At 48.4% G+C, this 14,268-nt stretch overlaps 1 protein-coding gene across 4 annotated transcripts in view; it reads right to left on the bottom strand.

Annotated features, from left to right (window-relative positions):
- Positions 1-12,765: 12,765 nt before the first annotated feature.
- LOC140426159 (uncharacterized) overlaps positions 12,766-14,268 on the bottom strand; it is a 102,253-nt gene continuing 100,750 nt past the window's right edge. For all 4 annotated transcript variants that reach the window (XM_072510589.1, XM_072510590.1, XM_072510593.1 and 1 more), the window contains exon 3: positions 12,766-13,311. In XM_072510589.1, coding sequence (XP_072366690.1) covers positions 13,241-13,311 — 71 coding nt within the window. In that variant the 3' untranslated portion in view covers positions 12,766-13,240. The remainder of the gene's footprint in view (positions 13,312-14,268) is intronic.

Below are 14,268 nucleotides of genomic sequence, written 5' to 3'. Positions count from 1 at the left end.
CGTCATGGTGCCGTTTAGCACTGGTCCACACAAACATGGCTAGACGTAACGGCACCTGGGCAGGTGAGGTCTCCCAGGCCATCGGAGGCCCCCGGGTGGTCAGGCTCTGGGCAGGGTGGTATCCTGGCACTCCTGCCACCTGGGCATGTTGCTTGTGCCAGGGATCAGGCCTTTATGAGGTGGGGTGAGGGGGGACCCGAGTAGGTTGAGGCGTTTGGGGGTGGGGGGTGGGTCAGAGGCCATGTGGGGAGTTGGGGGGGGGGGCGAGGCGGTCGAGAAATCGGGGTGGCATTTTTAAAAAGCTGAGCTCGGCAGTGCAGGAAGTGAATGAAGTGTAGCCTCGGTGGGGCTTTCCTCGCCGAGACCCAAAAAAAGTCTCGCCTGATAGCGGGGTCGCCCTTGGCGTTGCAGGCACCGATAAGTACCCTGTTTTATGTGCCCAAAATGTGACTTTGTTTTTTTGGGCATTAAACCGCGCCCATAGAGTTTTACAGCAAAAAGAGGACCATTTGCCCATCATGTCTGCACCGACCTTCATGCACTTATCCAGTTTCATTCCAATTGCCAGCACTTGGTCTGTAGCTTATTTTGGTTTGGTCAAAAAGATATTTGAAGCTTTTATTGGTTGGAATTACAAATGATTCAGAAAAAAAGTTTCTTTCAGACAGTTTCTACTAGAGAGCTTTAAATCAAATGTTGGAGCATTAACTCCGCATTTCTCCACAGATGGTGTCTGACCTGCAGAATATTCGCAGCATTTTTTTTGTTTTGTTTCAGATTTCCAGCATCTGCAGTATTTTGCTGAGATTACTGTGCAACTGGGAAAGTCTTTCATAAACCGTAATCGCCAGTACTTTGGGCACAGTGCTGCGCTTGCACACTTCTGGTTTGGGCTGGCCAGATAGCATTTTGGGTATGTCACACGCACAGCCACTGGAGTGGGCAGACTGGTTTGTAACACTGACATGGACTATAGAGGTGGCATTTCCAACCTGAGCACTCCAGCTAATACCATCGCTTAACCTCACACAGTTGAACATGTGTTCAACAGCAGATAGGGGGCTGTTTATCTCCACTGGCGGGATCCTCCCCTGCCCCGGCAGCGCACCCGCACCCAGGGATTTCCCGACGGCGTGGGGCTGCCCACAATGGGAAACCCCATTGGACGGCTGGTGGGACGGAGAACCCCGCTGCCGGCGAGGGCGCGCGCACCAGAAACTTGGTGCGGCGGGACGGAGACTCCCGCCCAGGATCTCTCACCAGTGCTATTTAAAGGCATTAAATACATAGAATCATTGAATTTACAGTGCAGAAGGGGGCCATTCGGCCCATCGAGTCTGCACCGGCTCTTGGAAAGAGCACCCTACCCAAGCTCACACCTCCACCCTATCCCCATAACCCAGTAACCCCACCCAACACGAAGGACAGTTTTGGACACTAAGGGCAATTCAGCATGGCCAGTCCACCTAAACTACACATCGTTGGACTGTGGGAGGAAACTGGAGCACCCGGAGGAAACTCACGCACACACGGGGAGAACGTGCAGACTCCGCATTGACAGTGACCCAAACCGGGAATCGAACCTGGGACCCTGGAGCTGTGAAGCAATTGTGCTAACCACTATGCTACCGTGCTGCCCGTTTTGGGTTAATTGTTGATTGACTTCTACTGGCTGTTGCTGAGTTAATTGAAGTGTTTTGTAGTTTGTACAGTACTGTTGTTTAAAGTTAGGGGGTGATGTGGCACATAACGGCCCATGATTCTCACTTTAAGGGTTTTGCCGACACCATTTTCTCCCTGTTGTGGATGCTGTAGCTTGTTGCACCTCCAGCCTGCAAGGTGACAAAGAGCAGAGACTGTTCAAACAGGGAGAAGAGCTATCTCTGCAGGAGGCCATGCCTACTCAACTCAGCACCTTCAATCTAAGCCAGGAACAGCGTGCGCAATGTCTCCACTTTACAAATAAATTGCTCACTGACCTCCAGTGACAGGGATGTGCTAAACAGTCGTACATCAAGGTGGCTCTCCTCCGAAAGTCAGAATAATAGGCACTTTTAGCTGAATTTAGCCCACAAAATCGGACTGAGCCCCCCACCCCCGCCGCCAGCTCCCCGCCCGGTGATGGATGGAAGACGTTCCTCACGAGGGAACTGAAGGAGATGAGAGACAGTATTAAGGTCAAAATAAAGGTGGCAGTGGCGGAGGCGACAGAACATCAGAATTCTGCCTGCCAGAAGGAATCAAGAGCAGGGACCTGACCGACCACCTACCCCAAATGCTAGGTAAGCTAGTGTAGTGGGGAGAAAGTGCTTCCCCAAGCTGCCGGTGATCAACAGGGCTCACATGTGGTTCCGGCCGAAACCAAAAGCGGGGGAGCAGCTGAGAGCAGACATTGTCAAGCTGCGCAAATACCAGGACTGGGGAAGTACACTTCGCTGGGCCAGACAAACGAAGGCTTGCAGCTGGTAGGGCCACAACATCAGACATTGGGGTAGGCCTTGCAAAGCACAGGGCAGAATTTAATAAGGCAAAATCGGCCCTGTACAAAAACAATATTACATTTGGGATGCTGTTACCAGCCAGGCTCTGGGTAACATACCAGGGCAAGGAACATTACTTAACTGCTCCTGCAGAAACAGACAGGTGCAAAAGAACGGTCTAGACAGACAGCAAGGGAGACAGTGATAAAGGAGGCACAGAAGAGGCAGAGAAGAACCAATGGACAATTTTGCGCGGAACTGCATCGCCTCGTTATGAACAGGAAAACCAGTTTGTAGAAAGGAGAGGTCGAGTGAAGCAGAGCGCAGGACAGGTTGGGGAGGAGATAGAGGGGGCACCAACAGAGTGGGTGTAGGAGGAGGTTGGTGTGGGGGGGTGCACTACAGTAGTGGGAAAGCTAGCGCCAGGAGATGTGAGTAATGGGGGGTCACGGCGCATCTCCCAAGGAGAGAGCATCTGGCAATGGGGGAGCACAACACCGGGGTGGGGGGGTAAGCAGAGGGGTAAACAGAAGGGGGAAGGGAATGTGAGTCGGGGCCATGGTGGAGTAGGGGTCAGCAAGAGATGGAAAGGAACAAATTCGCAGGGGGAACAAAACGACGGGGGGAGACAGGGATGAAGGGCTCTCGACTGGCTTTGGCATGTCACTCTCTGAAACAAGAAACAAGATGGCACCACAAGTAGCTACTTTGGAGGGTCCCTAAACAAAGGGAATCCTGGCCTCTGGAAAAAGGGAAACCCTGGAGCGTAGGGGCCCAGCCTCAGGGTGAGTCCAGTGACCGTGACCATTTTGGATGGCCCCCTAACAAAGGGACACCTTAGAGTGCAGGGCACATCCGCAAGGTAAGCACGGTTGATCCCACAGTAGAGTTAGGGGACTCAACGGCCCAGTGAAAAGATCCAGAGTGTTCACCCACCTGAAAACTATGAAAGCTGACAGTCTTCCTCCAAGAGACACGCCTGAGGGAGAAGGACTGGCTGCAGGTAAGAAAAGGATGGATGGGACAGACGTACCATTCATGTTATTGGGCAAGAGCAATGGGGGTAGCCATACTGATAAGGCACAGGAGAGGCAGAGAAGAACCAATGGACAAAGGCGGTTACAGACCAAGGGCGATGGTATGTCATTGTCGGTGGTGTGCTAGATATAAGAACAAGAACTAGGAGCAGGAGTAGGCCATCTGGCTCTTTGAGCCTGCTCTGCCATTCAATGAGATCATGGCTGATCATTTGTGGACTCAGCTCCACTTTCCTGCCCGAACACCAGAACCCTTTATTTCATTATCCTTCAAAAAACTATCTATCTTTATCTTGAAAACATGAAATGAAGGAGCCTCAACTGCTTCACTGGGCAGGGAATTCCATAGGTTCACAACCCTTTGGGTGAAGAAATTCCTCCTAAGCTCAGTCATAAATCCACTTCCCCTTATTTTGAGGCTATGTGGGGCACCGATGGTTCTAGTCAACATGTACTCACCCAACTGGGACGGCATTAAGACAATGGCGGAACTCCACGACATAAATACACACCGACTGATCATGGAGGGGGACTTTAATTCTGTACAGGACTCACTGACAGACAGGTCAAACCCCAGAATGGGGAAAATGTCAGGCATGGTAAAAGAACTAGGAACATTTATGGAACAGATGGGGGCTATGGACCCATGGAGGTTCATACACCCTGGTGAGAAGGAGTTTTCTTCCTTCTCGCAAGTCCACAAGGTCTACATCCGTATCGACCACTTTGTAGTGAGGAAATCGGTACTTCCAGAGATAGTAAGAGTGGAATATTCCATGATTGTAATCTCCAACCACGCTTCACACTACATGGATGTGAGGTTGGAGATGGGCTGTGCCCAACGCCCCACATGGAGGTTGGACATGACCTCTTGGCCGAAAAGGTCTTCTGCCAGAAAACATCACAGGCCATAGACGAGTATATTACTAACAATCGGCATGGGAAGGCCTCACCCTCCATGTTCTGGGAGGCGCTGAAGGCTGTGATTAGAAGAGGAATGACCACCTATAAGGCATGCAGAGACAGGGAAGAGAGAGCAGCTAGGCACCAACTGATCAACTTCATTCTGGAAGTCCACAGAAGATACTCCGAGGCCTCGACCATAGAGCTTCTAGCGGAGAGGAAAAAGCTAAAAATGGACTTTAACCTGCTATCCACCAGGAAGGCAGTGCACCAACTCCACCAGACACAGGGGACCTTCTACGAGCATGGAGAAAAGGCCAGCCACCTGCTGGCTCACCAACTGAGAAAGCAGGCAACCACAAGGGAAATAGCGCAGGTCAAAGATAGCAGGGATGGACTGGTAGCCAAAGCAAAAAAGGTCAACAAAGCGTTTGAGGCTTTCTACTGGGGACTGTGTACCTCTGAGCCTCCCTGACCGGATCTCAGGAATGAAACAGTTCCTCGATGGATATGCCATGTTGGGGATAATAGGAGGAGGGGACCGGAAGCACTGCTAGGACTGGGAGAGGCCATGGAGAGCATCAGCTCCATGCAGGCGAGGAAGGGTCCGAGACCTGATGCACTTTGACAGAGGGCAGAGCTGCTGATTGGCTGTTACGGGGAAAATTTGCATCAGTGCATGGCGGTCACTGCATCCAGAAAGTGTACCTGAGCAAGACGCCCTAGGTGTTCAAATGAAGGGAAGCATCCAGCAGAGAGCAGAGCTGCTGATTGGCTGTTGCGGGGAAAATTTGCATCAGTGCATTGCGGTCACCGTATCTTGAAGGTGGTTTGTGGAGGAACTGTTGTCAAGTGACAGTTAAATCCAAAACACTTCTTCAGTGTTTCCCTCCCTACCTCCTCCTGCAATTGTTGGGAGTTTCCAGCTGAATCCGGTCGGAGTGAGGACAGAGTGACTGCTAGGTAAGTAGTAAAGATTTAAATTATTTCTGCAGGCCCATAACAGCTGATTGCTGTTCTCATGTGGGGCGCAGTGGTTGCTGGTTAAGTGTTTTATTTTTACCTGTATTTAAGTTGGGCAGTTTCTAAACCCTAGAAACTACACTTGTAGTGTTCCCCCACCCTCCCACCTCCTTTAACCTAAGGGGTAGAGTGAATAACAGGTAAGCTCTTTCTTTCTTTTTCTTTTTTTTATCTAGAGGGGATGGCAGGGAAGGCAGTGCAATGTTCCTCCTGCAGAATGTTTGAGGTGAGGGACGCCGTCAGTGTCCCTGCTGATTTCACCTGTGGGAAGTGCACCCATCTCCAGCTCCTCAGAAACCGCGTTAGGGAACTGGTGCTGGATGAACTTCAGATCATTCGGGAGGCAGAGGTGGTCATAGATAGTAGCTTCAGGGATGTAGTTACTCCGAAGAATCAAGGTAGATGGGTGACGGTGAGAGGGGCTGGGAGGAAGCAGTCAGTGCAGGGATCCTCTGTGGTTGTTTCCTTCAGTAACAAGTATACCGTTTTGGATACTGTTGAGGGGGACGACCTACCTGGGGTAAGCCACGGTGAACGGATCTCCAGCACCGAGCCCGTCCCTGTGGCTCAGAAGTGAAGGAGGGAGAGCAGGAGAGCAATAGTTATTGGGGACTCGATAGTAAGAGGGACAGATAGACGGTTCTGTGACAGCGAGAGACTTACGGATGGTATGTTGCCTCCTGGGTGCCAGAGTCCATGACGTCTTGGACCGTGTTTTCAGAATCCTTAAAGGGGAGGGGGAGCAGTCACAAGTCACACATCAGTACCAACGACATAGGTAAGAGAAGGGACGGGGATTTAAAACAGGAATTTAAGGAGCTAGGGTGGAGGCTGAGAGCCAGGACAAACCATGTTGTCATCTCTGGTTTGTTGCCGGTGCCACATGCTAGTGAGGTGAGGAACAGGGAGAGCAGATAAACACGTGGCTGCAGGGATGGTGTAGGAGGGAGGGTTTCAGGTACGTGGATCACTGGAGCACATTCTGAGGAAGGTGGGACCTGTACAGACAGGACGGTTTGCACCTGAACCAGAGGGGCACCAATATCCTGTGAGGGAAATTTGCTACAGCTCTTCAGGGGGAGGTTTAAACTAATTTGCCAGGGGGCTGGGAAAACGAGTTGTGTTCCAGAAGCCAGTGTCGAGAGTAGTGAGGTACTGAGGAGGGTATCAAGTACGCAGGAGTGTACCGGCAGACAGAAAGGTGGGTTGAAGTGTGTCTACTTCAATGCAAGGAGCATCCGGAATAAGGTAGGTGAACTTGGAGCGTGGAATGGTACTTGGGGCTACGATGTTGTGGCCATTACGGAGACATAGTTAGAACAAGGACAGGAATGGTTGTTGGAAGTTCCGGGTATAGATGTTTCAGTAAGAGTAGGGAAGGTGGTAAAAGAGGTGGAGGAGTAGCATTGTTAATCAAGGAGTTTAACGGCTGCAGAAAGGCAGTTTGAAGGGGATCTGCCTACTGAGGTAATATGGGCCGAAGTTAGAAATAGGAAAGGAGCGGTCACATTGTTAGGAGTTTTCTATAGGCCCCCAAATAGTAATAGAGATGTGGAGGGAGAAATTGCAAAACAGATTATGGATAGGTGTGGAGATCTCAGTGTAGTTGTCATGGCTGACTTTAACTTTCCAAATATTGATTGGAACCTCTATAGGTCGAAAAGTTTGGATGGGACAGTTCTTGTACAGTGTGTGCAGGAGGGTTTCCTGACACAATATGTGTATAGGCCGACAAGAGGGGGGGCCACATTGGATTTGGTACTGGGTAATGAACCGGGCCAAGTGTTAGATTTGTTTGCAGGAGAGCACTTTGGAGATAGTGACCACAATTCGGTGTCTACTTGCAATGGAGAGGGATAGGGCCATACGGCGGGGCAAGGTTTATAATTGGGGCAGGAGTAATTATGATGCAATTAGGCAAGAATTAGGGAGCATAAGATGGGAACAGAAACTGTCAGGGAAAGGCACAAATGAAAAGTGGAGCTTGTTCAAGGAACAAACACTGCGTGTCCTTGATAGGCATGTCCCTGTCAGGCAGGGAGGAAATGGCCGTGTGAGGGAACCATGGTTCACAAAAGAGGTTGAGTGTCTTGTCAAGAGGAAAAAGGAAGAGTATGTAAGGATGAGAAAACAAGAACAAAGAAATTTACAGCACAGGAACAGGCCCTTCGGCCCTCCAAGCCCGTGCCGACCATGCTACCCGACTAAACTACAATCTTCTACACTTCCTGGGTCCGTATCCCTCTATTCCCATCCTATTCATGTATTTGTCAAGATGCCCCTTAAATGTCACTATCGTCCCTGCTTCCACCACCTCCTCCGGTAGCGAGTTCCAGGCACCCACTACCCTCTGTGTAAAAAAACTTGCCTCGTACATCTACTCTAAACCTTACCCCTCTCACCTTAAACATATGCCCCCTAGTAATTGACCCCTCTACCCTGGGGAAAAGCCTCTGACTATCCACTCTGTCTATGCCCCTCATAATTTTGTAGACCTCTATCAGGTCGCCCCTCAACCTCCGTCGTTCCAGTGAGAACAAACCGAGTTTATTCAACCGCTCCTCATAGCTAATGCCCTCCATACCAGGCAACATTCTGGTAAATCTCTTCTGCACCCTCTAAAGGTTCAGTAGGGTCGCTTGGGGGTTACAAGGTAGCAAGGAATGAGCTGAAAAAAGGTCTTAGGAGAGCTAGGAGGGGCATGAGAAGTCATTGGCGGGTCGGATCAAGGAAAACCCCAAGGCTTTTTACACTTATGTGAGAAATAAAAGAATGACCAGGGTGAGAGTAGGGCCGGTCAAGGACAGTAACTTGAGCATGGAGTCAGAAGAAATATGAGCGGCGTTGAATGAATACCTTTCTTCAGTGTTCACAAAGCAGAGGGGCCATGTTTTTGAGGATGAGAGTGTGATTCAGGTGGGTAGGCTGGAGGAAGTAGATGTTCTGAGAAAGGATGTATTAGCAATTTTGAAAAACCTGAGTCGACAAGTCCCCTGGGCCAGATGGGATATACCCAAGGGTTCTTTGGGAGGCAAGGGATGAGATTGCAGAGCCTTTGGCTTTGAACTTTGGCTCCTCGCTGTCCACGGGGATAGTGCCAGAGGACTGGAGAGTGGCGAATGTTGTTCCTCTGTTCAAGAAAGGGAATAGGAATGACCCTGATAATTATAGGCCAGTTAGTCTTACTTCGGTGGTCGGGAAGATAATGGAAAAGATCCTGAAGGATAGGATTAATGACCATTTGGAAAGATGCAGCTTAATCTGGAATAGTCAACACGGATTCGTGAAGGATGGGTCTTGCCTCACAAATTTGATTGAATTCTTTGAGGAGGTAACTAAGTGTGTAGATGAAGGTAGAGCAGTTGATGTCGTATGCGTGGATTTTAGTAAGGTGTTTGATAAGGTTCCCTATGGTCGGCTCATGAAGAAAGTAAGGAGGTGTGGGATAGAGGGAAGTTTGGCCAATTGGATAAGTAACTGGCTATCACATAGAAGACAGAGGGTGGTGGTGGATGGAAAATTTTCAGACTGGAGACCAGTTACCAGCGGTGTACCACAGGGATCAGTGCTGGGTCCTCTGCTATTTGTGATTTTTATCAATGACTTGGAGGGGGCTGAAGGGTGGGTCAGTAAACACCAAGATTGGTGGAGTAGTGGATGAGGTGGAAGGCTGTTGTAGGCTGCAAAGAGACATTGATAGGATGCAGAGCTGGGCCGAAAAATGGCAGATGGAGTTTAACCTTGATAAGTGCGAGGTGATTCATTTTGGTAGAAAAAATTTGAATGCGGATTACAGGGTCAACGGCCGGGTTCTGAGGAATGTGGAGGAACAGCAAGATCTTGGGGTTCATGTCCACAGATCTCTGAAGGTTGCCACTCAAGTGGATAGAGCCATGAAGAAGGCTTATCGTGTGTTAGCGTTTATTAACAGGGGGCTTGAGTTTAAGAGCTGCGGGGTTATGCTGCAACTATACATGACCCTGGTGAGACCACATTTGGAGTATCCTGTGCTGTTCTGGTCACCTCATTATAGGAAGGATGTGGAAGCATTGGAAAGGGTGCAAAGGAATTTACCAGGATGCTGCCTGGTTTGCAGGATAGGTCTTATGAGGAAAGGTTGAGGGAGCTAGGGCTTTTCTCTTTGGAGCAGAGAAGGATGAGAGGCGACTTAATAGAGGTTTATAAGATAATGAGGGGGATAGATAGAGTGGACGTTCAGAGACTATTTCTTTGGGTGGATGTAGCTGTTACAAGGGGGCATAACTATAAGATTCAGGGTGGGAGATATAGGAGGGATGTCCGAGATAGGTTCTTTACTCAAGAGAGTGGTTAGAGTGTGGAATGGACTGCCTGCTGTGATAGTGGAGTCGGACACTTTAGGAACTTTCAAGCGGTTATTGGATAGGCACATGGAGCACACCAGAATGACAGGGAGTGGGACAACTTGATCTTGGTTTTGGACAATGCTAGGCACAACATCGAGGGCCGAAGGGCCTGTTCTGTGCTGTACTGCTCTATGTGCGAATGCACTGGTCTCGTACATGAGGGAGATGTTCGCAGACTTACTAGCAAGGGGCATCCTGCCTCCAACGTTAACACATGCCACCATACCACTGTTACCCAAGAAAGACAAAGACCCAACGAAATGCGGATCATACAGACCCATTTCGCTGTTCAATGTGGATGCGAAAATACTTGCAAATATCCTGGCTAAGAGGCTGGAGAACTGCGTACCAGAGGTAGTCGCAGAGGACCAGATGGGCTTTGTCAAGGGTAGACAGCTAACAGCGAACATCAGACGATTGCTGAACATGATAATGATCCCATCCGGTGACAGTGCACAAGAGGTGATCATCTAACTGGACGCAGAGAATCCTTCGACAGAGTCGAGCGGAGCGGCGAGAAGCTGAAAGGGAATCCAAAGAGGAGTCAGAGAGCACAGAGTATCACTCTATGCGGATGATCTGCTCCTCTACATCTCGGACCCACAAAACGGCATGGGAGGAATCATGAAGCTCCTCAGAGTTTGGAGCCTTCTTGGGCCACAATCTCAACCTGAGCAAGAGTGAAGTCTTCCCGGTAAAGCCGAGAGAGGGAGGGGCAGAGTTTGGGGGACTACCAGGGATCCCCCAAAAAAGTCCTATAGAGAAGAAGAAACATGAGGACCTGACCCCCCAAAACATACAGTTCTATCAATGGGCAGCCACGGCGGAAAGAGTGAGGTGATGGCCGAAAGAACCAGACATGGAATGGGTGGGGATGGAGGAAAGCTCCTGCACAGGTACATCCCTCTGGGCCCGCGCCACATCAGCGCTACCATTCCCGCCAACAAAGCACTCAGCAAGCCCAGTGGTGGTAGCTACCCTGAGAACTAGCAACCAGATGAGGCAGCATTCTGGCTGAACTGAAATGTCTACCATGGCCCCCATCTGCGGCAATCACTAGTTCGCGCCAACCATGCTAGATGCCACCTTTAAGAGGTGGAGACAGGATGGGGAAACACTGACTGCTCGGGACTTTTACATAGAGGACAGGCTAGTGACCTTAGAGGAACTGACAGACTGTAGTACCTAACGAGAATGAACTCCAACACCTACAGGTTGAGAGCTTTCTCCGCAAGGAGACAACAGCATACCCATGGACCCGAGACACACAACGCAGAGGAACTACTGGACACGGATAATCTGGAAGGGGGGAACTTCAGGGACCTGTATGGTTGGCTATTAGAAAGGACATGGCTCCCCACTGGTCGAAACATGGGAAAAATGAGAGGAAGAACTAGGGATCAAATTAGGGTGGGGACTCTGGAGTGTAGCACTGAACAGGGCTAAGTCCACATCCTCATGCGTATTGCTAAACCTCATGCAGCTAGAAGTGGTGTACAGAGCACACCTGACAAGTACTCGAATGAGCAGGTTCTTCCCGGAGGTGGAGGGAAAATGTGAATGGTGCCAGGGAGGCCCGGTCAACCACACCCACATGTTCTGAGCATGCCCCAGACTTGTCGGGTTCTGGACAGCCTTCTTCGAGGCAATGTCCCAGATTGTGGGGGTGAGGGTGGAGTTGTGTCCAAGAGTGGCAATCTTCGGGGTATTGGACCAGCCAGAACTGTTAATGGGGATCAGCAGCACCACCCACAGCTGCAGACTGGCTGGCAGACCAGTCGGGATTTCTCCAGCTGGAGAAGATCAAATTTGCTACCCGAGGGTCAGAGGATGGCTTCCACAAAGTGTGGAGGCTATTCACCAACTTGTTCCAGGACCTGTTCAAAGCCAATAGCCAATAGAGCGAGGGGAGGAGGGGCACACGGAAACCAACAAGACAAAAAGAACAGGCAGGGAAGGGAGGCCAGGGAGAGAGGCGGGGGAGGTTGGAGAATAGCCAAAATGGATTTATTTATATACATAAATAAAGGACAATCACCCACTGAACGATATTAGACCTAAGAAAATATCTTAAAGCACCAAAAAAAAGGGGTGGTGGGAAGGGTGGGTTGATACCAATGGAAATTTCTTATATATTGTAGCCAATGCACGTACCCTTGTCTACTGTACAGTGTATAAAATGAAAAACTGCAGTAAAAACATTAATAAAAAAAAGAACATTTTCACTAAAATCTGCCACCTCTTGCAGGCAGAGCTGTGACGTCAAAACAGGATTAAGCCAGCATTGCCAGTGACTGTGAAGGTGACTGGGTCATGTAGTCCCTTGTGTCAGTCTCCCAGGCTAGAATAGGGGAGATTGCCAGCATCTTGCAGCTTGCTGTCCATTGTTGTGAGGGAAAGGGAGGGGAGGTTGGGCGGAGGGGGGGGGGGGGGGGGGGGGGGTGCTGATTGAGGACTGGGCAAGGGTATCATGGAGACTGGGTAAACGAGTTTGGTTGTGGCATAAAACTGAATAACACAAATAATGGAGGGAATGTTGGTCCTCGCTACACCTACCTTCTCATGGGGCGTATGGAACATTTTTTATTCCAGCTCTATACTCAAATTCCCCGCCTCACCTCTCTTTCCAGAACACTGATGACCACGTCAGTGCTGTTTCTTGCACTTGCTCTGAACTCAAAAATGTCATCAACTTTGCTTCCCAGTCTGAGTGTTTTCAGCACTTTCCATTAACATTTTTAAAGCTTAGGCCCATTCATTGCAAAAGAAATTATAGTGTTATTGCAAAAGAAATTATAGTGTATGTCTTGCAACCATGGGTGTGTCACATGTATTGTAGCTGATGCCAACCCACTTTTGTACCGATTCCTAAAGATTTGGCTTTTGCTTTAATTGGGAATACAATTATAAGCATCTTTTAAAAAAAAGTAAAACACATCTTGCAATGAAATGTATTGGGTGAAATTACAGAAACTAGTATCCTTTTGATAAATTTAAATTTCACATTAACACGTAAGCACTTCTACAAATAAAACATTATGGGATTATTAGTTTTACATGTTTACTCATTTGCTATCATGTTTATGAAATTAGGTAGCACTGCTTATTTAACTGCATTCGCATACTCCAACCACTCATGTAAGCTAAAGTTTCTAACCAAGAGGAAAGTAAAAGCAGAATTCAAATGGGACATGAACATTTGCATTACGTTTAACATTAGAGAGATAAAAGAATGTTTTAAATGATCGAACAGATCTATTAATCATGTAATAACTCAAAGCTAATGGAAACGCAGAACGTGGCAGCCTTTGGGTATGCACGCAGGTGAACAAGTTTCAGGATAGCTTAGTTGCTGCACGGTGCATTTGAATTCATTGTATTCCTGTAGCAGTGCTATTCAGTTCTGTAGTTGCTAGCACATATACGAGCCTCTCAACGTGGGGCCAGAGCAGTCTTGTGGCATGCTTTTGCTGCTTGTATCCACTGTAGATAAATGGCACATTGTTAGTTTATCCATACATGGCCATTCTTAACACATTGCTATGAGAGAAACCCAACTGGAAGGTCCAAGATCATTGTGTTGGACCCCACAAAGAATCACAGGAAGGAAAGATGGTTACAGAGGGAATGGTTAATACTTCCACATGGTAGTGCGGGCAAAGAACAAGTTAAAATAGGAACTTAAGTGCTTAGTATTGATTGTAACATAACTAACCTAAAAGAGGAGGGAGCGTGCATATGGCAACTCATTTTAAGTGGAAGGAAAACAAAGATGATGGATCTGGGCAGAATAAATCGAGTATTATTGATTAAATGTGAGGGGCATGGAAGAAAGCCACACCCCTAAAACTGTTGAAGAATTCATAAATAGCTCCCTGATTAACCTGATAAAGAATGTTAATACTGACTAGTATTTTCAGCATTGGTAGAAAAATATTTCATATTTAGGAGGGGTATAAAACATAAAAAACAGTACCATTTTACACGTGATTATCAGTATTGTCAGGTCAAACCTCCCAGATTATTGAACAATTTCTTTCAATGCCTTAACAACAAGCCATGATAGAGTCTGTGAGGGGAAACCCACACACCAGTCTTTGCAGGATTCTTTCCCCATCCTCTTATGGCAACCCTACTCCTGGGACGGCTGCTGATGAAGGTCTTTGGATTGTTGCTGCATTGAGAAAAGTGAATTACAGCAATCAAATTACTAAGCTTCTGACTACACTTAACATAGATGGTCAAGAGGGTAGAGGAGATGCCCCAATAGAAATTGTACAAACGTGAGCTGTGTTAATAATAATAATCTTTATTATTGTCACAAGTAGGCTCACATGAAGTTACTGTGAAAATTCCCTAGTCGCCACACTCCGGCGCCTGTTCAGGTACACAGAGGGAGAATTCAGAATGCCCAATTCACCTAACAAGCACTTCTTGCAG

This window comes from Scyliorhinus torazame, chromosome 7 (assembly GCF_047496885.1).
Source record: "Scyliorhinus torazame isolate Kashiwa2021f chromosome 7, sScyTor2.1, whole genome shotgun sequence".
NCBI classification, from domain to species: Eukaryota; Metazoa; Chordata; class Chondrichthyes; order Carcharhiniformes; family Scyliorhinidae; genus Scyliorhinus; species Scyliorhinus torazame.
This window is presented reverse-complemented; position numbering and strand designations above follow the sequence as displayed.